Here is a 25,836-nt window from a genome sequence, read left to right as displayed (position 1 = left end):
TGGTTTGTGAAGACGAAGATGAACGGTTTCATTACTTTGAACCCGACTAACCATTACAAAATAATATGGTGACCGTTCGTGTTCCAGAAACTATAGTAAGCGAAAACGGCTAGCCTTTTATTTTTATAGGCTAGTCGTTTAATGTTCAGAGAGCGCCAAAAGCGAAAACGGCTAGCCTTTTATTTTTAGAGGCTAGCCGTTTAATGTCCAGAGAGCCCAAAAAGCAAAAACGGGTAGCCTTTTCTTTTTAGAGGCTAGCCGTTTAATGTCCAGAGAGCACCAAAACAAAAAACGGCTAGCCTCTAAATTTTACAGGCTAGCCGTTTTCACTAATGGTGATCACCAAAATAAAAAACGGGTAGCCTCCACAATTTTAGAGGCTAGTCGTTTCCCCTCCAGTTAGCACTCATACACTAATGGCTAGCCTCCACCATTTTATAGGCTAGCCGTTTTTGAACCAATGAGCCCCAACGCGAAAAAGGGTAGCCTTTTAAATTTTAGAGGCTACCCGTTTCCCCTCCAGTGAGCACCCATACTCAAACCGCTAGCCTCTAAAATTTTAGAGGCTAGCCATTTCCCCTCCAATGAGCACCCATACACAAACGGCTAGTCGTTTCCCCTCCAATGAGCACCCATACACAAATGGCTACCCTCTACAATTTTAGAGGTTAGCGGTTTCCCCTCCACTGAACATCAAATCGATAAAGGCTGGCCGCATGAGTTTAAGAGGCTAGCCGTTTAATGTCCAGAGAGCACAAATGCGAAACCGACTAGCCTTTATAGGTAATAGGCTAGCCGTTTAAAGGATGTATCCACCAATCCAAGCACCAACCAAACCCCATCATTTAATGAAGACATTAAATGTCAAACAAACATAACCCACGCAGTACTCTTCTAAGTCTTCAAGTAGGTCCTTTTGATGGTCTTGAAATGGTAGAGTCTTGAGAGAAGATAACCAGAGAGCATGACAACATCTTCAGACGCGGGAAGCATTTCTGCATGGGTGTTAGACCTCAATGATAACCAGCCATTGGAACAGAAAACAAGTGGAGCCCAAGATAACCCATTATATGATAATGGGATGGAAATTTGTGCAAGTGCAGGTACGTCATTACCCCCACAAACTAGCGAAAGCAATGAATATTTTGGGGACAAATCTGCTACAATATCATCTGGTCATACGACCAACAGTTTGGCTAAAAAAAGTGAACTCATTGAAGTGGGTGTCGGATCCTGTTTTAATACTGTCAATGATGCCCACATATGGTATAAAAATTATGTTAAGTCGGTTGGATTCTCTGTGACAACAGATAAACTCCGTCGTGACTGCAAAAGTGGTGAAGTAGCAAGTCGGCGATAGGTTTGCTCAGGGCAAGGATACATGCTAAAAAAATGGATGGAGAAAACAGATAGAATCAGGGAACTGAGGGGCATTACTCGTAATGGGTGCAAAGCGGAACTTCGCGTGAACTATGATAAGTTGAAAGGGAAGTACGTGGTAACTAAATTTGTTTTTTACCACACTCATCGGTTGGTTGAACCGCACGAGACACAATTTCTTCGTTCGCATAGACTTGTCAACGAAGCTGATTTGGCTCACGCAAAGGCATTGCGACAAGTTGGCGTGAAAGTGTGACAATTCATGAATTACAAGTCTGACCAAGTAGGAGGGTTCCATCATGTTGGGTATATGGGTAAGGACATGCGGAATAGAATAGACGCAAATCACTGTGCACAAATTATGATGCTGGAGTGTACTTCGAGTATACACTTGATGAGGAAAATCGACTGCGAAACTTGTTCTGGACCGACACTGTTGCTCGGTACGACTATGAACAATTTGGAGATGTTTTAGCTTTTGATGCAACGTACAAGAAAAATGCATACAACAAACCTTTAGTCGCATTCGTTGGCGTAAATCATCATAAAAGAACTACTGTTTTTGGATTTGCGATACTGATTAACAAAACTGTTAAATCATATGTGTAGCTGATACAGACTTTCTTATCAGCAATGAAACAAAAAAAAACCCATAAGTGTCATAACAGATGGTGATAAAGCTATGTAAAGCGATTAAAACGGTTATGTCTGGATGTGTACATCGACTCTGTTGCTGGAATCTTGAGCGGAATGCACAAGCAAATGTGAAGAGAAATGAGTTCACGTTGAAGTTTCGGCAGTTAATGTTGAATGCAATGTCCATAGAGGAGTTTGATCGAGATTGGTTCTCTGTTGTCTATAATCTGGGACTGGAACAAAATCCTTGGGTGGAAAAAATGTATGCAAAGCGTAGAAAATGGACAGAGGCTTATTTGAAAGGAACCTTTTTCGCCGGAATGCGAACCACACAAAGGTGTGAGAACTTGAATTCTTACTTGCGTCGCTTTGTTGAGCAGAAGCTAAAACTATATGATTTCATTAGACAAATTCATCATGCAATGTATTGCATACGGCACAAAGAAGTCCAAGATGAGTATGAGACAAACCACACAGCCCTAGTTCTTACAACACATCTGCAAAGCATTGAAAAACATGCATCCGAAATATATACAAGGAATGTATTGAAGTGGGTTCGGATGGAGATCCTCGGAGAAGCCACGCTAATTATGCTCGGGTGTGCCAAGATAGCTAATTCCAACATCTATATTTTGACGAAATTTCAGCATCCAGAATAAAAATGGACAGTGATACTTTATAATAAAGAAGTTGCAATTATTTATTCATGTAAGATGATAGAATCAGCAGGTATTCCATGTAGGCAAATATTTCACGTTATAAAGTTCAAGCAACTAGTTCGCATACCACCAACATTGATTCTTGGTCACTGAACTAAATCAGCGAAGGTGAGTAAAGTGATGAAAATGACCGCTGCAGCGTCACACCTTGATAAGGAAGTGTTAGAAACAATAAAGTTTGGCTCGCTTTCAGTGGCATGTACGAATCTTTGTCTTTTCGCTACAAAGAATGAACAAAGTTATATGATAGCGTTAGACGAGATTCAACGGCTGACGCTTCGCGTTGAACAGATGGTTGCCGATGATGAATCAGCTAAATGAGCCAGGAATTGTGTATTTCAAGCAGGTATGAAGTTGAAAGACTCGATTATAGTTAACAGTAAAGGTAGCTCTAAAACCGTTAAACATGATGGGGCTAAAAATCGCAAATGCAGTAAGTGTTTTTAGTCTGGCCATACTAAACGGACTTGCCCGCTATATCCGCCAAAAGGACATGCAGCCTAATGACCTTTATTGCAACGTTGGCGGTACTGGTTGTGTTTCGACTAACGATCAGCCAAGGCATTGTTCTTATAATGTGTTGACACCACCTGTTTCGATGGAATCAGGCTCGCCAAGTTCCCCAACCTTTACATTCGAGACAACTTGTCCTTGGAGGCATGACATCTCAGAAGCAATTGACGGCCATTACGACAGCAGTAACACAATTGGTATAACCTATGAAACCGATGCAAGCACATACTATAATTGGTGGCCTCATAATAACTTGTAAGTGATATCCCATGATATATGAATTTGCCTGGCAAACTTTCTTAGGTTGTTTAACTAACTCGGATTTATATTATGCTTAGTTGACGACGGTACACATACTTGGAGGATGGATGATGATCGCTAATGATGCACTTTTTGGATCTGAACCGAGGGGGCAGAACGAACTTTTTGGAAATCATTGAGTTATATTATCATGTAAGAAGTGAACAATGGCAATGTAATAACATATTTTGCGTACTTAGTGATAATAGCAACATTTACAGCAATTATCTTCATTTCAACATGTATTAATTAATACAACTGGTTGACGAAGGAAAAAATTATAATTGCCCCATTAATCCCTCTACGGCTTCGGATCATCAAAACAATTTACATGACTCGTACGTCAACGCCAGTTACAAGGTAAATTTAGCAAAAGTTTAGAGTTGTGAATGAAGTTAGCAAAAAATTACCATAATCTATATTCACAACAATCTCAGCCCTTCCGCCTGAAACAACGTTTTGTGCAACTGTTCTTATGACCTTTCCTGGTGGACACATTACGAGGCTTCATTGTTGATGCAAGCTTCGATTCATTTATGTACGTTACAGCGTTACTATAGTGTGCATTAGCCAACGCCAATAATTGATCGCATTGTTCGTTGAACGAAGAGTCTATAAGTTGTAACGCAAGTTGCGCCTGAACATTCTGTGAGTCGTGCTGCGGAAATAATCATGCACTTTCATCATGTCAATGGCCCAACAACAGTAGTAAAATCAACCAAGAAACCACATAAGGCAAATAAGGAAGCATACCACATACGATTTGTTGGTGATGATTCCAGGAGTATCCATAAATTTGATGACGTTAACTCCATAATCAAAACTGTTAGGTTGCCGTGGAACTCCTTCCCCATGGATCACTACAAATGACAAGAAACTCCAAGTTACTGAATATGTAGCATCCACGACGCCATGAAGTATAGCATCCAACGAGTGTAACTATTTTCAAGTGCAAAAATACATCACATGTATTAATAACACAATACACATAAAACTAAACTCATCTTTTTTATCAAAAATTAGTTGGGCTTACAATACTATTCACTTAGATTTCTCGATCTTGTGTCCGTCGTGCATCCGGTAGTGGATCCCAGATCTCCGCTTGTTTGTCTTTAATTTTAACCAACAGCATAAACCAATGGTGGCCACCATCATGCATGGGAACAAAGATCTATTCAAGAACAACTTGGGGTCACGTTTACCATACATAATATCGATCATAACGAAAAACCATTTCACCAAACACACACGCTACCTGATGGCACCGGTGCAGGTCATACATGTAACGTTTGCGGTATTGGGAGGCAGCCTTGAAACCATCTAAATGTGCATTTGGCATTGTAGCAATTGCTACATATTCATCATATTAAATTCATATAAAATACAACTGAAATTACTGTAGTTAATGATGAGAAAAAGGATATGAAAAAAAAAAAGACAGGAACGGATCAGTAACTATATATCTTGTTGGTAGGAACCAACTGATTGGTTGTCCGTGGCTTTTGCACGACTCACATTGTGTAAGGTAATCACTTATCATCCAAATAATCTAAACACAAGAACAATTATAATTAGTTTTATTAACTACAATTTCATCATTAAAGTCAAATTACGAGCAAACCTCCTCGTCTGGTGATGCATCGGGCAAAAGTGATAACAAGCCTCGCCGAGTGATATCCTCATGACTTGATCGCATAATTATTTCACTGTATGTAAATCACATGATATATTAACAAAATCAAATAACTATGACAACATATTAAATGAAAACAACTTGATGAGTGAGCATGAAGGCATTGTTACTCTAGGCTAGCGCTTTTGTCAAATCCCTACTGGAGCATCTTCAATTGATCGAGGGTCACCGGCTCATTCACGAAAAAGGGTCTGCTCGATATTTTGGCTTTGGACCATGTGAGACTTGATCATATGGGGACAATTGGTACCGCCCCCGCTTTCGATTTCTGTATGGCTGAGTAGGGCCTAAAGACAACAGATTAAAATCTTGCGGCTGTTGACATTTCTTCTCTTGTTGCGCGGAAGACTACATATTTATTCAACACAAAGAAAGAAGAAAGATTAGACTAAATCATATATAGTTTAAACAAAAGTTAATAAATTATTACTCTATGTATACCTCATCTTCAAGTTCCGGCACAAATTTAGGCTTTATCGCATCTTGCAATACTTCTACCAACTTTTCTTTTAGGATAGCCTCTTCATCAGTGGATGTGCTAAGGTACACAACTTTGCGTTCTTTAACTTCGATGGGCGTATGCTTTTCCCATACTAGATCTGAAAGCGTGACAATTGCAGGGATAGGTGGGTGCATCTCCATATTCGAAGAGGAAAAGATTAGACCATCAGTTGCCTCGGCACCATATATGTAGGAAGTGATTGATGATAGTGATTGACTATCATCAGTGACATTCGCTCCTACTTGTCGAAAATATGCTCGTTCTAACGTTTCAACCTTTTCAGTAAGAGAATCCATTTTCAAGCCCATTTTTTGTAGTAAATCATTATTTCTTCTCATATGTTCCTCTATTCTACCCATTACTGCTAATATAGCATGAAATGGATGCTGCCTTGCGGCGTCACCATCGTCAATTTGTCCGTCACTTTAAGCACATGATGTGCCGCAACTGATTTCTCGCATCGGAACCTGCATTAACTACAAATATACATAAATAATCTATTCAATTTAATAACATAACTACAAAACACTTTACAATTATGGAAGGGAACAAACTGCATTGCTCTCAAAGTCACCATACTTTTGTCGCCACTTGAGGAATCTTTTTATTTCACTATCAGTCCATGCACTAAGAGGACATCCATTCTCGGCAACAGAAGAAAGCTGAAACTTAGTTGATGACATGTAGAACAGCTACAAACAACAAATTGGTTAATACGAAAATAATGATCAATAATACCATAATCTTTTAACTAACGAGAATACAAATTACTAAATAAATCATACCATTAAAAATATAACGCATCCGTTCATCGAGGAAATTTTATTTTCGTTGAACTTTGAAACTTTATCCCATAAAAAATTGAAAGACCAGTTGGCCCAATTTTTGCCGCGAATGTTACTCACGTCTTTTAAAGCATAAAGGTATGATGGGTTGATGTATGCAGCTGTAGTTGGACACAAAATAGTTCCAATCGCAAATAGACTAAATAGAATACAAAAATCTTCATCTGCACAACTATTTATCTTTAATTTGTCATCTAAACTACCTATTGGGATGCCTTTCTTTCCTGAGCAATACTTGGCTCGTAAGTCAGTAATTTCACTATCTTCACCACCAAGCACAATCGGTGTTCCTCCGTCACCAATACCCATCACGCTTGTAAAAGTTTCCGGGGTAAGCTTGTATTCCATTCCATGGACTGTTATTGACCGCTTATCTACGTTACATTGCTTAACTAACAATCTACATAAATCTTGCCTAAGTCACCCACATTTTAAACCTAATAAGCTTCCGAAACCAATTTCTCTCACATCATCTTGCTGTTCAATAGATAACGAAGAAACAATGTTGGAGAACCGCAAAACACTACATCGAGATATGTGATTACCCTTATCAGAATTGTTCTCCATTGTTGGAATCGGTTCACTTAACAATCCACTAGCCAATCTCGAGTTCATTTCAACCTTTTCATTATAATTGTTGATGAATTCAGCTTTATCTTTCGCGCTGAGTTTCAACCATTTGTCACGTATACGCCCCTTAACCTACACTAAAAAAAAAAATTATTTGGCCAATCATCAACGAAACTATTAGTTAGTAGATTGTAACATAGAAAAGTTGTCTACAAACCGTTTCGTCCACCTTCACACCTTCTTCCTTTAACTTTTGGGATTCTATCTTGCTGTAGATAGAAAAATAATATCAAATATCAGTTCTTTATATGTCAATTAAAATTATTGCACTGTTAAACTGAAATGACTACAGAATGTCAAGAATAAAATTCAACAATGAATTAGTTTCTTACAAGCAGTATATGTACGAATGCTTGCCCGGCCTTGGAGGATCCAACTTCTCAAACTGAATATTAATGTCATCTGCGACATTGGCCTTACGCTTAACCATTATACTGTGTACACTAAAACTTATGTCCCTTGTCAATACACATTGATAATGTCATCAAACTCTGTCCACGAATTCTAAATCCATGTAAATTATTACATAACCCAACAATACGCACTAATAAACTTACATGGTAAAAGTTGTAATTTTTAAATATGAGAGGCGAATGATTCTTCTTACCACATCAAATAAAACACTCAATCAACAAATATAATGATACCAAGCAAAACCCATGATACCCATGTCTCATTACCGTAGGTGGACTGCAGAGATGGCCTGACAATGACTCAGAATGGGCTGACGGGAACTGAGTGGGTTGTGAATCTATAGCTGTGGATCCTTGCCGCCAATGGAGATCTACCTCCTTGTGTCGTCGCCGGATAGCGCCGTCGTTGGTGGCCTTGATGAGGCGTCTCGTGAGGGACTGCAAGCGAGAGAGTGAATGATGAGGGAGAGGGAGAGGGAGCCGTGAGGGTGAGTGAAGAGGGAGAGGGAGAGCTAGCCGTGAGCCGTGAACCGTGAGTCAGGAGGGAGGGAAGAAGAAATTGATTTCCAGCGTGAGGTGAGAGAGCCTTTTGTTTTTTTTTCCAACAAATATATATGCCTGGGTTTGATGTGTGTTGAGGGGGTTTGGTGTGTGTTGAGACCGATTCTATAGGTTTCAAATTTTTTATATTTTTTTAATTATTTATTGTTTAAATTCACTTATGGCCGTTGGATTTAATACAATGAATCCAACGGCCATAAAACCTGCATGTATCAGATACATGCAGGTATTGTAGCATCAGCCCTGAAATATTATCACTTTTTGACGAGCACGAGTGCGGCCAACTGCTCTTGTAAATCCACGCTGGGCTCGGTGGTGGCCGTGATCGACTCTCCAATGGGAGCTCTGTGGCTTAGCTTCTACAGTCCGTAACTTCTGGCCCAATAGGGACCCGCCGCCTATCCCCCCTTTTTCTCTTCGGAACTTTTTAGTATTATTATTATAAAGATTGACGCGGATATACAAAATTGGTATAATGCTCTGGTTGCGTGGTCTTCCCGTAATGGAACGACGGATGGAATTTACATTGATAATATTGAAGGGACGAAATCATAATTTCTTAAAATGGCTAAATTAGCCTTTGTTGTCTTGAGTTTCCAAAGGTCTAAAATGTCGGTCTGATATTCGTCAAAGACACTATAATGACTATATAAAGGGAACTTTTCATTCAGAAAGGGGTTCTCTCTTTCAATTTCTTATATACACAACTGAGGGACAATTGTGCTCCTGCAAAATCTATTATGTGTCTCTCTCTCATTTTTTTTCCTTTAATTTTCTATATCTCTCTTCAGTTGTGTGTATAAGAAATTGAAAGAGATGAAAAGTTACCTTTTTATGTAATTGTAGTTGTTTCTGGAGGAAAATAACTATCTTTCTCTTGAATGTCCAAGTGCAGCTGCTTCGCGCTCACCACAATTTCTTTTCTTTTTTCAGTTTGTTTAATTTGTATAATTTTTTATTTTGTCAAACAATAACAATTTCATTGTTTCAGTGTTGTGTATATATTGGCTTCAGTTTTTATTGATTGTCACTTAAATTTGATATTGTTAATCATTGTATTCTTATGATATAATGAATGGAAAAGGTATAGTTTATGGTGTCCCCCCCCCCCCCCCCCAAAGTTGGAATGATATTTGTTGTTGATGAATCAATATTCAAGACCAGAACCAAAACGCTGCGTTTGGGGGTGTCCAACTTTTGGAATTCCTCATTTGGGTCCTCACGTGCTTGCATTGCGTGCATCACGTATTCTGACCAAGTCAAAGGTCAGTTAAGTTCGTTACAAAGGGGCGGGAAAGAGCAGTCTTGCAGCTCCCCTGACTTCACCAAAAGTATCTGTTTGATACATCTTGAGTTTATTCATGGGACAAAGATCTTCTCTTAGTTTTCTTTCCTCTCTTAATCTCTTCTAGTTAAATGGGTGATCAAAATTAAATTTTAAATTTTGATATTGACAATCAATCTAGCTCTTTTCACTTTATTTACAATTAAGCTAAATTTTTAACTAGATTTAAAAAATAATTCAACTCATTATATTACCATGAAGGGTGTGGTTTTTTGCACTTTATCATATACTCTTTTGCTTTGTATATCCTTCCAAGTACCAAAATAAATCTTTACTTTCATTAAAAAAATTAAAAAAAAAATGTTTTTACCTCTGTATAGTTCCTTCATTGTTGTACATTATTTTCTTATGAATATTGATAATTAGTATAATAATTAGTACAAAATCTATAAGAGACCAAAAACAATTTGTATTATCATTTAATTTTCTTTTGTTTTGTAGTAAATTTTTTTTTATCCAGTAGTAATGGTGTACAAACTACTAACGGCAATATTAATGGTAGTAAGCATATCATTACTGTTATTTTATTGGCATAGCGATTATCTCTATTTTTGTAACACACATATATAACAAAACAAATGCAATAACATATTTTGTACTTTGTCGTTGATTTGATTAATTGTGTAGAAAACTAGCAATTCGTGCCACAAAAGGTTCGAATGCCTTCGAATTTGTTGAACGTATCAATAAAAACTGATTTCATCTTTGAAGAATTGTCTTGAATCTTAAAAGAAAAAAAAATACATGAACTTTCATCGGCTAATTATGATTTTTACAAACATTACATGAACTTTCTTTGGCTAATTATGATTTTTACAAACATTGATTTGCTTCTGTAGGAGTGAATGTTCATCAATTTTTTTGACAAGTATGATTGACCATTTATGCGTACCAAGTATTTGGTGAAATGGTCGCAAGAAATTAAACACTGTTATAGCATTGCTTCATCTTCCTCGTTAACATCTCCTCAGAGTGAAGAAATGGACATTTAAAGATTCACATTTCGGAAACTTGAGCAATGATTATTATATGTATATTCAACACAACAGCTTTAATCCAAGCATATTTACGAATATGATGGCTTTAACTTTAATTAACATTAAATTATACATGGTTGAATCGGCATTATTGTTCCTAGATTTTCTTCAATGAGCGGAAAGGAACCTCACTCCTTAAACCTTTAGCAAACCATTGTTCTCCTTTGTATATTTTAATATTTAATTTTGGCTTTTAACTACTCAAGTATTCAGGATTTTAGTACCAAGTACCAACTGACATCATAAATATTCTGTTCTGAATTTAACATTTATACTTGGTCTATCATCCCTAGGCTAACAAATAACCATAATTTAAAGCTACCACCTTTTCATCCCGTATACTCAATAATCCATCTTTATTCCGAGATTTTAAAATAAAAGGACCTTAGGCGTACAGCGTAGCATGCACTAAAAATAAAAAGGCTCACTTCAATTTTTTATCCTTCTGATGCGGATGTCATTGCAATCCGCAAAATCCTTTCCCTTATTTACGTCCATTATCTCTACCTCTCTCCATTAATGAAATAATTTTTAGCATCGGCCATTCTCTTTGCATTCATTCCTAAAAATCAACAAACCCTTTCCTTATTATTTCCATCTTTTGATCAGAGACACACTTTGCTTCGGTTTTGTTGTGTTCATTGTTGATTTGTTATTCCGCTTTTGCCAACAATCTTTTGTTATTATCAATCCTCTGATCTCAACAATACTTGGCCTCTGTTTGAGATGACTTGACAGAAAAGGTACGTATATGAAATTTATAATTAATTATTCAATTCTTATATATATACTTTCTGCATGTTAGGTGTATTGTTATTATTTTCTAAAAGGTAGTTTTTTTTTGGATAAATATATTGTTTTAGCTAGCCGTAGCTTCTAATTCTTTTATTTTTTGTTAAATTCTCTCTAAAAATTACAATACTAATTTTGTGAAATTGTTAGAAAGAACATCAACTAATCCATTTTGCAATTTTTTTTTTTTGTTCTGATTGATCAAATAAATGTCTATTTTCGGAAGACTAGTTATGTAAACTTTAAATGTCCTAATGTGGAGTTTGCTGATGAGTGGACTCCTATTTTATCACTTGATGATTTCCTCAAGAGATTTCCTACCATGAAAGTTCTCCAAATAGAAGGATATGATGAATGGCTGTCGAAAGAAAAGGTTGAAAATGGGATGGAGGTTATCATAAGAAAAGAAAATAAGTTATGTGATCTGAAGCACATTTTGGAACAAGAGTCCTCTAATATGAACAATTTGGTTATTCTTATGTAAGGAGGTGTCACAATTTGATTAATCTAGTGCCATCTTCGCTATCCTTTCAAAATCTAACAACATGCATGATCTTGTTTCTTTCACTTGATGATTTCAGGTTGAATGGTGGAACAGTCTAAATATCAATTTGTAGGCACCCGCAAAGACTTTTCAAGTACCATGTTTTAGTTAATTAATTAAATATGCATGTGTGAATCAATTGTCATGCTTGTGTGCGCGTGCCTTTTGTTAAATGCATTGGATTTCCGGAGTGTTTCGGTTGTTATAAGGAAAATGATAAACTAACTCAATGAAGACAAAAGGACGACAGAAACGCAATTTTGAATTGCTGTTTCACGTGTTAGATTTTTGTTTCTTTTAAATTTGTGTGGACCCACAAGAAATAAAAAAAAAATGAGTAAAGGGAAACAACTTTGGAAATGTTTCTCACGCTCTCTCTGTAAATCGACAATTGCAACACACACGCTCTCAACTACAGCACACGCTCTTTCCCTCACGTTCTTCCTCACGCTCTCTCTGTTCTTCCTCACAACACACGGCTCTCTCTCTCCTCCCTCCAAATCCAACAGCCGTGGGTTACTCTAGCTCTCCCCCCTCCAAATCCAATATCTATGGATGCATAATAGAGTAAATAGCAATCCCCATCCACTCTAGTAACAGAAAATGACAGCTTCTGTGATTGTGGTGAAAAGTTTCCCCTAGTAATGCTAAGTACAGCGAGGAAACCAGCAAGGAAACCATCAATTCTCTACACATATAGATGCCAAAAGCAAGCAGTGAATTGCATCAGATATTAGTGAAGAATAATTGCCAACCGTAAACTCAGCTCCTTCAGTTGCTAGTGTATACCAATAGAGCAATAGGTTGTGTTTGGGGATGTTAGATGTAGAAATAATTGAGGCAAAATTCTTTTATGCAATTGTTGGCTTGTGTCGACTTTTTGAAAGGAAACTTATTTTTGGGCTGTCAATGTTACTTATTTGTTAGTTTATTTCTTAGGTTTTGTTGTTTGGGATATTATGTATTGGATTTCATTTCTTTTTGCCTCTGGTATGGCCCCTAATAAAACTTGATGTAATTCTTTTTGGGATATGTTTTTCTGAATTAGAGATGACATCATTAGCATCTGGTCTTTCTCTTTGAGACAGCCGAGAGAGTGAGGTGCCGTGAGAGATGCAATCGATGGGGGAGAGAGAGAGGGAGCCGACAGTGAGAGTGGTAAGGAAGAACGGAGCGTGATGAGATTAGTGGATTGGTGAGGAAGAGCGTGAGAGAGAGATTGTTGCAATTGAGAATTTACTGTGACCTTTTATGCTTGTCTCAAACTCACCGTTTTGTGCTAGTACTCAATGTTGTAAGAATATCGAAACTGAAAAAGTAATAGACTAAATAGACAAAGAGTTCAGATGTTGAATGGAGTGAAGCGACAGATAAAGGGACCCACGTTTCTGTCGTCTCTTTGTCGCCGCAGAGTTCAAATGATGAAACTAGCCATTGAATGAGCTTGTAATCATTGTAATCATGCAATTTTTTTTTTTCAAATGATACCCATTACATATATTTTTTAAAAAAAGTTTCATTTCTTTCCAGCGATTTTTTTTATATAAATTATGATTTAGAATATATGAATTAAATTAAAAAAACTAATATTTTTCTTTCATCTATTAATTTCGAACATTATTATAAGCATGAACTAGAAACTAAAAAAATTATTAGATTTTATATTATTTTGCATTTAATTAAATAAAATCCTTTCGATATAGACTCGAAATACAAAAGATGTGTTGCTAAGAATTTATTGGAGTATATATGATGGAGTACTCGTCTGATCTAGGATTCTGAACTTTCTTAAAGTTTGGAAAAACTGTTATGCCACATAATTACACCATATGACATAATATCTTTTTTGGACTTTAAAAACAAGATCGTGGACTGATTTCTAATATATGATGTTACTTACAAAAGCACACTTCAAGAAAATAGACAATAGATGACAGTAAATAACTGTCATAAAAAAGAGTGCATTGCAAATAATTTATCTGTCATCTATATCAATATCATTAATTTATGATAGAATATTTTCCATCATGAATTCATGACAGTTTTTCACAGTCATATATATGTTACTCAATCTTTTAATGGGAAATTAAAATTATTAAAATTATTGGAATTTTTTGAAATTTTTGGCTGAAAATTGATATTATTGCAATATTAAAATTAATTAAAAGCATTATTACTTTGAATTACATTGTTATCATTATTTGTATTGAATTAATATTAACGTCGTCGTCGTTGTTGATCCTGCTGCTATTAGAATTCTCAAATTCTACAAATTTGTTTCTAGAATAAATTTATAAATCTAAAATAAATATTAAATATGATACAAAAAATTAAAAACCCCAATTAATACAACCTGGATATCTATTTAACCATACAATCCACACCATTGAAGTATTCAAACTACAACAATCCAAAATTTCACAACTTATCTTAAATAGCCTGCAATTGTTGGCCTCAAGAATACTAGTCTCTTAACTCTGAGTCCCATAACTCTGCATCTTATTCCTGCCCAAGAAAAGAATTAGAGCAATAACTAGTGTAACTATGAACAAACATGCATACCTTAATAATAGTTTACAGTCTAATAATTGCATAGAGCTATTTTTTCATAAGCTGAACTATCCAAATGAAAACATCCATTGTACCTCCAAAGAAAAAGAGAATATAGAAGCTAAAAGAAAGCAAAATTGACAGTTCAATTGCCTAATTTAAGGAAAGGAGAAAAAAAGCTCATCACATGCTACTATAATGCCAATATATGTTATCATTGATTCACATTCTCATAAGAACTTTGTCTTCGCTATATTTTAAATCAGCAATTTTACCGCAAGCCAACACATAAAAATTAGAAAACCATTTTCACAAATGAAGTATTTGTAGCAGCAATCAAATTCTATCGTTTGCAATAGGGGTATCCATCTCAAAACTAGCACTACAAGAAAAATGACCTACCATGACAGTCCTCTGTGTGACAGTTTTTGGTCTGCAGAGCTACTACGATAGATGGATGATAAATTTTTTTTCTATCATTCATTTATGACATACTTGTGATAGAAATTTCATCTATCAAGCACTTATGATAGACTGATGATAAATTATTTGGTTATCAAGAAGTAATGACAAGTTTGTGATATAATTTAGATCATCAAGTAGCTTTTTTATTTTGACTTTATTTTACAAGGTTGACTGAAAATTTTAAAATGAATGAAAAAAATAAATATAGAATAAACGGTACCGTTTGGATTAAAAGTTTCTCTTTGGACAAGAAACAACACCGTTTAGATTGAAGCTAAATAAAAACAAAACCCTCTTCAGTTTTCACTAATCGAATTTTTTTTCCCTAAGTGTCGGCACTCTCACTCACTCTCGTCTCTCGCTCAGTCACTCTCGTGAATCTCACACTCACAAAGCCCTTTTCACCCGAAATCCTTGCATGGGCACTGAACCACTGCCGCCATTCTCTTGTATTTGACTATCAATTTTGGCTCTCACCGAGAACTATATGGAATACCCACCAAACGCATGTGCTACTACTATTGAATTTCAATACCCTAACTGAGAGCCCACGCTCACCCACTATTGTAACCGTTCGATCAATACAGGTAAATAATATTTCTAGTGTTGTGTTCCATTTCAATTTTAATGTTCTTGTCAAACTCGAACCCTATATATGTAAACTTAAAAACCCTAGATGTGTTCTTGTCAAATTCGAACCCTACACACCTAAATCTTGTAAAACCTAGATGTTTTCTTGTCAAATTTGAACCCTGTACGTGTAAAACTTGAAAATCCTAGGTGTGCTCTTGTTAAATTTGGATCTATTTGATTGGTCTTCTATGTTTCTTTATTTATGGAATTTTAAACATTTATTTGATTTTTTTGGAATTTAATTATTATAGTTTTATTGTTAAATTAATTTGATTTAGGCTGTAAAGATCCTTGCCAATTTAATCGTGATGGGTGTTGGGATATTATCTAGGCTGCTTTATCATTGGGGTTTTCTAATAACTAATTTTTTTTTTCACTTTTTTGTGGATGCATGGAACTATATATATAGATAATTCTCAAATTCGTTCACTGTGATGTAAAGTCTTTTTTTTTTCAATTTCATTGGTTAAATTCACTAATTCGTTGAAATTAGTGGTGATTGTGGGCCGAGTCGCATGTGCAGGAAGTGGTGTCAGGTCTGGGCGCACATTGAGTCATGCACTTGGTGGGCAATTGGTATTGTTTCTATTGTGTGTGTTGGAAATAATGTCAATATCATCCAACCAATGTGTGTTTCTAGTGGCTGTTTTTGCACCGAGCAGATAATTTATTATTACATCAGAGTTCCCCATCCCTTGTTTCTCTTTTGGGTAATGCAGGTATTGACTAGTTCATTTCCATTTTCATTTGTCTTGAGGGAATGTTATCAATTTTTCGATCTTACAAGATATTGATTGATACATATGTGTACAATACATTAAAAATCGTTAAACATTTTGCTCTTAGTTACAATTTTGAATGAATGTCACATGGAAAGATCCTCTAAGAATATCAATAGTATTGTGGTTTCTACTCAATTTCCACTCTCCGCACTCATATGAGCATGGTTTGAATCTCAAGCCTTTTGTACCATTCAAAAATTTATACCAATTAACAACATAGCTTGCTAGCACCACATATTGTTTCAACTCCAAGGCAGAGAATTCCTAAAAGATATATACATATTGATATATACTTGCATGTAGCCGTATGCTCACTACCTTCGAATTGGGGATATAGTCACTATTTTTGTATTCCCTCCAAGTGTTTGATAAAAAGCATGAATGAATCTTGGCTCTTTAATTGTTGCAGGCCATTTCTACCTATGAGGAGCGAAGGAATATGAAGCTTATTATATTCATTCACAAAGCAAAGCTGATACAATTCATGGCAAAGCTTGATGAGGTGTTGTATTTAATCTTGCTCATGAGATCAATTACCTATCTTGTTGGACTTTATTCTTGTAATTAAGGTCCATCCAAAGTTGATGGCTTGTTTGTCAGAAAGATAATCTGAAGGCTATGATTGATTACTTGCGGGCTGATGGAAATGTCTCCATGATTGGTTTATGAGGTTGTTAAATTACTAAATAGGTATATTTACTTTTCATGAGCTTTATCTTCGTTTTTCCATTATGGAAATGTCTCTATGATTGTAACTTTTAACATTTGGAACTCTTGAACCCTATGTTTAGTTATCTACTTATATTGGGACTTGTATAAATTAATATGATGGTTTTATTATTATTATTATTATTATTAGTAGTAGTAGTAGTAGTAGTAGCAGCTACAAAAGATCAAAAGAACTTAAAGGTGTGGCTTGTGGCTTTCTTGCTGTTGGGGCTTTAACTGCTGCCTCACTTGTCATTGTTGCTAATCTGGTGTGCCACGTCCATTTCAGTGTAATTACATAAGTTAGTTTGCTTGATTAATTAATTAATTAGTTAGTGGATTGAATAGCCAGAGTACTACATTTTGCATAGGTCTGATGCTGGATGGATTTTCATGTCTTGGCTTTGGGGCTGCTGGATTTTGCTGCTGGAAGACTAGATTTTGCAATTTTGTTGCTGGAAGACTACATTTTGTGTAGGTTTGTTGCTGGAAGACTACATTTTGTGTAGGTTTGTTGCTGGATGTTGCTGAATGCGGAGTACTTTGCTTGGTTTTGGATTGGCCTTTGTTGTCTATTGGCTCGACTTTGGAATATGGATTAACTAATGTAATGTACTTTGGATATTTTTATGGTTAATAAAGTTCACTAATTTAGTTCATTAGTTTGGATTTAATTGCATTTAGTAATTTATTTTCTTTCATATAATTTTAATAATTTAAATTTTTAAATTTCATAATTTATATTTTAAATTAATAAATAAAATAAATAATCAATTTTTTCAAAAAAAATGTGATAGAAAATACTAGTCATACACACAATTGATATCCCAAAAAAAATACAATCCAAAAATTTCTAAAAAAATGAAAATATAAAATAAAAAAATAATTTCCCTCTTCTAAGTAGTATGACATAATTATGATAGGTAAAATCTATCACAACTTGTGACGCGATTTTATCTGTCATCTTTTCTTGACGCTGGCTATAATGACAGTAAGGATAACCGTCATCTACCCCCTAAGATGACGGTTTTTACCTATCATAATAGGTCATTTTTCTTGTAGTGTAGTCCTAAAATAGAAAAAAGCGAAGCATTAGAAAGATTATAACTTAATGAAACCCATGAAAACATCAAGAAAATATAATAAGACATGAAATAAAAATTCACAGAGTTCAAGCAAAAGATAGATATCTAACCATTTATTCAAATACCTAATAATAAATTTCTAAAATAATCCAATACGGCCGCCTTGAACAAAATCATTAATGGCACTACGTTATGTAAAATGAAGCACTTCATAATTGGAGGACCAAATGTGTAGCAAGAGCATTTATCCCACTTTGGTCAAACATCATAAAAAACCACACAACACCAAATTCTAAATTCTCAACAATATTTACTAATAATCCCTTCAACATTTCAATTTCAGAATTATCGAGTTGCCTAGAGGAAAAATAGCATCAACAAAACTCAAACATACATAAAACAATTTAGTTCTTTCTAGTTCAAGCTAATTAAAGAAAAAAAACTATGAAAGATACAAGATTCACAATCTTTGTGGATTTAATTCTTTATTCCAACTAGACCAAGGCCATTCACATCAAACAAGCTTTCTAAAACAAAAGTTAAAGCAATAAAGAAAATGATTAACCAGCGAACTTGGGGATTAAGAATTCTCGCAAGGAGAAACGAGCTACAAATGTAGCTTTCATGGATTTTGATTTCCAAGTGTGTGAGTGTTTAACACTTAGAGAAGAAAAAGAAAAGGAGTGTTAAGTACCAAAACGGTAGCATTTGGCTAGCGTTTTCTTTCTTTTTTTTTTCAATTATTAAAATGTACCTTTTGTTTTCTTAAATAAAATAATACATCAAATTTGAGTCAAACGTGGTCAAAATCATTATTCTATCACAATTTCTTGGTAGATCAAATTTCCATTACAATTCTATCATAAATTTGTGATAAACGATAATTCTATCACAAAACCATCATATATTCATGATAAAAAAAATATTTCTATTACAAAACTATCATTGATCTGTGATAGATTGAAATTTCTATTACAAATCCTTCATAGTGCTATGATTTAAGTTATTTTGTCTAGAATCTGTCACAAATTGTCTATCATCTATTATCTGTTTTCTTCTAGTGGCATTATTTTTTACAATTCAATTTAAGCCAATTAGTAGAATTACAAAATATATGAGAAAACACATTGTGGTCTATTGGTTATATACGAGTGGAGCTTTTCACACCCCTCAAAAATCTTGATAAAAACCTATATAAAGTTTAAAATTTTAATTAATTTTAGCTTGAATGAAAAATTAAAATTTTCTAGATATGTGTTTTTTGTTCTAATTAAACTAATCTTGACAGCAAGTAAGAGGTGGAGGTACTGATCCTAGCCCTCGCGAATTTATTAGAAAGAAAAGAAAAAGTAGAGGAATATATGTGGAGGGTAGTTTTGGAATTGATGTTGTGCTATTAGATTTATTATAATTTTTAATATTTTTATGGGGTACTTCAAGAGAGGGGTTTTATAAGGGATATATTAAAGTTAGGAATAAACTAAAAAATAAAATAAAAAATATAAACTCCAATACACTATATTTTGTCATGTAGTGTATTGGAATTAGGGATGGCAAAAATCCCCACGGGGACGGGTACTCTCGGGGATTTTCCCCATTCGGGGAGGGTATGGGGATAATTTCATACCCAATTTCTTATTCGGGGAGGGGACGGAGATGAGGTGGAATCCCCATCCCCTACCCATTTCCCCATTTTAATTTTTAATTTTATTTTAATTTTTTAAAATTACTAGTAAATAAATTATAAAATTATAAATATTGGTAAAAATAAAAAATATCAAAATATTTATATTATTAAACTTTTAGGCCTAATTAGCTAATTAAAGTTCTAAATTTTTATTTAGGACATTAAAAAGACCGAGTAGATTCTATTAGCCAAACATTTTTTTTAATTTTAATATTCTTTAAATATTTTAAACTTAAATCTATTTTTTATTTAATTTTAGATGTTATAATTGCCCACAGCGAATCACAATTTTAATATCTAATCTAATCTAATCTAATATTTGCTTTTGATTTGCTCCGATTTAACTATTGTGTTGTAAAGGGAATAGTCCACATTTATAAAGTGCCCACGCCACCATTGAAAAAGTTAATTTTGAATCTAAATTCGATTTTATTTGTAACAATTTTGTATTAGACTATTAATTTGTTCATGATAGTTTGTAAAAGAAGTTTGTATCCCTTGCATGTTGCGTTACTTACTAATTTAATGTATGTGACTTTTGTAATAGATATTAATGTAAGATATATTTCGAACTTTACTTTTATTTGAATTTTTTATTTTAATATTATTAACTCAAAATCGAAAAAAAATGTATTAGTTATTCGAGGATCGGGGACCCTCGGGGATCCCTTGTTATTATTCGGGGAGAGGATGGAGATTCTCTCAAGTAATTCTGACGGGGACGGGGAGGGCATGGGTACGGGGAGATCGGTCCCCTCCCCTCCCCTCCCCATTGCCATCCCTAATTGGAATCGGTGTTTATTTTATTTTATTTTTATCTTATTCCTAAATTTAATAAAGTTAGGGATCCCCTATTGGATAAACCCACTCCACACACACACAAAAAAACACACCCCCCCCCCCCCCTCCAACACACACACAAATGTATGATGTACGAATATGGCTTTCTCAAAATTCCTCATGAAACCCCTTTGTTATTGAAATTACCTATATAACGAAAGACAAATTAATTTATTTTTATTTTGACTGAAAATTCAATTAAACACCTAAATAAAATATTCTTTTAACAAAATTTTTACACCCACCCCATTTCATAATTTATATTTATATTTTAAATTTTAATTTGATTTTTAAAAAAATTAAAAGTGTTTTGAATAATGGAGATATAAGTAAAATAATTAAAAGAAAATAATAAAAATTTTTAGAATTTATATGTATTTTATAATTAAAACTCCAAAGAGACTTTTTCTAGGATGACATTTTGTGGGAATGTGGTTTTTTTTTTTATAGGGATTTATACTTTATAAATTAAAACTAAGATATTTTAAGAAATAAAATACAAAAGAGGTGTCGTAAGAATTTTCATATGGGTGCTAAAAGCTAAACTATATATATATATATATATATATATATATATATATACATCTCAACAGCATATGAATGGAACGTCCAGTCCAGCAGTTGGCGGGAGTGATGGACCTAGGCTTGAAATTTTTAGACCCGGACCGGGCTGAGTCTAGGTCCAGTTATTAATCTTTATATTTAATTTATAAGAGTTGGACTATTGGCACCCCTCCAAAATTCTTCTGACCCATTTTTTCAATAGTGCTAAGCTTAATGCCCAAAATACCCTTATTTCTAAATAAACACATTTAATTTGTGAATTTTTTAATTTTCTATTATTTTCTCACTCCTCACAAACAAATTTTTATAGGTGATAAACTTCTTGATAAAAATCAATTAATTAAATAAAATATCTGTAAGGTTATGATGTAAAAATATTTATTATGAGCCTTAAAAAAAGGCAGATAATTTTGTCAGAATGTGTTTTGTTTATTATCAATAGATTGTCTTAATAATTGAAGAAAAAATGATAGAGAATTTAAGAAAAAAATTACATGCATGAGTTTGATAGCAGAGAAAATACAAGAATTTTTTTTTTCAAGAAAGAAAATACAAAAGTTTAAAGTGAGATAAAATAGATGTGAGATATATTAAAGTATTTATTCTTAAATATAATTGTAACAGAAGAGGGGTTTTAAAAGGATTTTGGAGGGGTGCCAATAGTCCAACGCAATTTCTAAATAAACCATTTTATAATTTCAAGGCCCAATCTAGAAGGCTACTAAAAAGTTTAAAATGTATTCCTTTATTAACTAATATTTTTTTTCAAAAAAAAAAAAAACTTTGGGCTTGAAGTAGATCAATCATTTTATAAACTTAGATATCGAAGTGTGTCATTCTAAAGTTGATATAATTTAAAGTTGACATAAGTGGTTCTAAGTTCCAATTACGTCCAATAATATTAGTAGATTGGGTGAAAAAGAAAATTCAATAATATTAACAAATTAGATGAAAAAGAAAAATTAAGAATCTCATACTCAATAGATTGTTTTTACATATTTACAAATATCAAATGTGAAATGCCAAAAGACATGAATGATCGCCACAGTTTTTGGTCTCGCTTATCTTTTTTTTTTTTTTTGATTTGAACCATGAGGTGGTCCTGAGTGGACCCCAACTGTGGGAGGCACCTTTAAGTCCGTACTACAACTCAGACGAATCCCCGCTCGCACCGGGTCGGCCCGTAAAGGGTAAAGTGCTGGCCAAAGTGGTGACTCCATACGAGAGTGAGACTTGAACCCCTGACCTCTCTTAAGGAGTGAGAGTGCCGAACCACTCACACCAACCAACTTTGGTTACCTTTTTTTTTCTTTTTCATTTACATTTGACAAACGGGAATTTAGATTGATTCAACACCAGCGGCATTTACTTGACATGGTCATGAGAAGATGTTTTACTTGAGACTATATATTGATATTTACCGTTATATTGTGAATTCATGGCTTTAACTCTGTAAATTAGTATATTTTGATGTTATAGACTCAAACTAATTACATTAATACTCGTGAAGATCTTGGAGGACTTTGGACTAGTTTGGTAATGCTATATCTTTTAAAATAATAACTACAGAAATAATCAACTATGAAGAAAATTAATTAAACATTTAATAAAATTTATTTTAAAGGTGCTATGAGTTTTAAAAAGTAATCATATGTGTTCGATAAATATTACTCTTAAACTACTATAAGAATGTAAATGATTGAATTGGATATAATGTTGAATAAAATTTATTTATATATTTATAAAAATGTGTATACTTTTTTTAGTGTGTGTATATATAATAATTGATAGTTAAAATAAATATTTTATATTATTAATTTTAATTTATTTTTATCTCAATATAATTGTTACTAATAATAATCTCTTTAAAGTTAATAATTTTATTTCTTATGTAAGGATATATATGGTATGAAATTATATTGAGTATAAAATTTATTCTCAAAATTAGATGTTGAAAGACTACTCCTTACTTTTCAAAATTTGCTATAAAATAAGGTAATTTTTCCAAAAGTGATTTCTAAAAAAATTTATCAAACACAAAAATTAATTTTTAACTTTTCAAAATCATTTTTTAACCTCCAAAAAAAATATGCCCCAAACGGCCCTTAATTATATGTTTATACCTTGGAATGCATACTAGTGGCCAGCATTAAAAAAGTTGTTGGCGTCTTATTGTGACAAAGTAAATGCAATTAGATAATCTTACATGTGGTAAAATGTGAGTCTGATCAGAACAATGACAGAAGCGGTAAAAAGTGGTGGAATATTTTAGTAAAGTTTATTGAAGTGGCATTCAACATAAATGCCATTATGCACTAGAACTTCAACGTATATGATACCAAACATCATCATTACTCCCAAATTAATTGGGTTCAAGCCAAGCCATGTCCTCCCCTGCGTATAGATATTATAGTTTTATATGAAACTTTGACTAAGAAATGCTCGCAAGAAATTGTCCCACAATACAAACACTGTTATAGCATATTAGCCATGCTTCATCTTCCAAGATAACTTTTCCTCAGAGTGAAGAAACGGACATTTAAAAGATTTGCATTTCTCAAATTTATCTTTAATTAACATTAAATTCCACATGATGGAATCAGCATTCATGGATTTTCTTCAATGATCGGAAATGAATGTCATTCCTTGAACTTTTAGCAAACCATTATTCTCCCTTTGTAGCTTTTCATATTTAGGAAATGAAATAAATAAATAAGTTGATAAACTTATCAAGTATTTGGTGAAAATGCTCAAACACTGTTTATAGTAGTATAGCTTCATCTCCCATGTTAACGTTTCCTCAGAGGGAAGAGATGGACATTTAAAGGATTCACATTTACGAAACTTTACCAACAATTATTATATGTATATTCACACAACAACTTTAATCAAAGCATATTTACGAATATTAACTTTAATTAATTTAAATTATACATGGTTGAAGCAGCATCATTCCTAATTTTCTTTGATTAGAGGGAAGGAATGTACCTCAAACTTTTAGCGAGCCTTAATGCTTCCTTGTAGATTTTAATATTTTATTACAGGAATTAAATAACTAAATTGATAACTTGCTAAAATTGTTTGTCTTATTTTTTCTTAAGTTTTGTGCTTCTGTTTTCTCTCACTTTTCGCCATAAACTCTATTGATTTTTGAATCTTATGATCTCAACGACACTTGGCACTCTTTGATCTCCAGTCTTGTTATTTAGAATTGCGCTGCTCCCTATATTTGTTCTGTTCTGTATCCACTCTTGTTTTTTTTCCATTTTTACTCCGCCCCATATTGCTGTAGTCACTTCACTTGCGTTTAATCTCTCAGTGTCAGTTTGCTTCCTAACTAATCAATTGTTCTGTACTTCAGTTCTTGTCTCTGTTCTGTTTCCCAATTTCTTTTTCTTTTTTAAAAAAAAAGAGTGAGCGAAAAGGATTAAAGATGGTGGAAATCATAGTTTCTGTTGTTATAGAAGTTGCAAAGTGCTTGGCTCCTTCCATAGAACGCCAATTTAGTTATGTGCGCGACTACACTAGAAACTTTAAGAATCTCAATAATCAAGTTGAGAAGCTGGAGGGTGAGATCGTGAGTATGGAGAACGTGGTTAATGATGCAGAAAGAAAAGGTGAAGAGATTGAACAGAACGTTCAGAATTGGCTTGCAAGCGCAAACAAGGCCACTGTTGAGGGAAAGAAATTTGTAGGTGATGAAGCTACAGAAAATAAGCATAGTTTCAAGGGTTGTTGTCCTAATTTGAAGATGCGCCGTAGACTTAGCAAGGAAGCAGTGAGGCAGCTGGACGCTATAGTCAAGCTCCGGGAAGATGGGAGGTTTGAAAGAATTTCCCACAGTATCATTCCTGAGGATACATTGCTTATGTCCAACAAAGGCTGCGAGGACTTTGAATCAAGAATGTCCACTCTGAATGATATTCTCGGTGCATTGAGAAATCCCGATATCAACATGCTCGGGATTTGTGGAATGGGCGGCATTGGAAAGACGATGCTGGCGAAAGAAGTTGCAAGAAAAGCCAAAAATGACAAGCTCTTTGATCTTGTGGTTTTTTCCGAGGTGTCCCAGAGCCCAGACATAAGAAAGATTCAAGGAGAAATCGCAGATAAATTAGGTCTAACATTTCGTGAGGAGAGCTAATCGGGAAGGGCAAGACGTCTTTTTAGCCGACTGAAGAAAGAGAAGAGGATCCTTGTCATCTTAGATAATATTTGGGAATATCTTGATTTGCAGGTGGTGGGAATTCCCCACGGAGATGGTGACAAGGGATGTAAAGTACTGTTGACGGCAAGAAGTCTAGAGGTGTTGTCAAGGAAGATGGATTCTCAACAAAATTTCGTAGTTGGGGCTTTAGCAGAAGAAGAAGCTTGGAGTCTATTCAAGAAGATGGCAGGCGATTATGTTGAAGGTAGTGAATTGAAATGCGTTGCAAGGGATGTGGCGAAGGAATGTGCAGGTTTGCCTGTTTCCATTGTGGCGGTAGCAAGGGCATTAAGGAGCGCGAGTATATTTAAATGGAAGGACTCGTTGAAACAACTAAGAAGGCCATCCTCAACGAACTTCAAACATATACAACCAGCAGCGTATAAAGCTATAGAGTTGAGTTAC

The 25,836-nt window shown here is 34.3% G+C and overlaps 2 protein-coding genes and 1 pseudogene across 2 annotated transcripts; all 3 read left to right on the top strand.

Moving 5' to 3' along the window:
* Positions 1 to 1,396: 1,396 nt before the first annotated feature.
* Positions 1,397 to 1,989, top strand: LOC112098143 (protein FAR1-RELATED SEQUENCE 5-like). The gene is made up of 2 exons (XM_024183764.1): positions 1,397 to 1,630; positions 1,714 to 1,989. The coding sequence occupies exons 1-2, from the start codon at positions 1,397 to 1,399 to the stop codon at positions 1,987 to 1,989; spliced, it is 510 nt and encodes a 169-aa protein (XP_024039532.1).
* A 59-nt stretch (positions 1,990 to 2,048) lies between these two features.
* On the top strand, positions 2,049 to 2,675 carry LOC18041455 (protein FAR1-RELATED SEQUENCE 5). The gene has a single exon (XM_024183763.1). It carries the CDS (start codon positions 2,049 to 2,051, stop codon positions 2,673 to 2,675), a length of 627 nt encoding a protein of 208 aa, XP_024039531.1.
* A 21,982-nt stretch (positions 2,676 to 24,657) lies between these two features.
* Positions 24,658 to 25,836, top strand: part of LOC18043144 — a 2,214-nt pseudogene continuing 1,035 nt past the window's right edge.

Source organism: Citrus clementina, unplaced genomic scaffold, assembly GCF_000493195.1.
Source record: "Citrus clementina cultivar Clemenules unplaced genomic scaffold, Citrus_clementina_v1.0 scaffold_5, whole genome shotgun sequence".
Lineage (NCBI taxonomy): Eukaryota > Viridiplantae > Streptophyta > Magnoliopsida > Sapindales > Rutaceae > Citrus > Citrus x clementina.
Note: the sequence above shows the minus strand (reverse complement) of the source record. Positions and strands in the feature narration are given on the sequence as shown.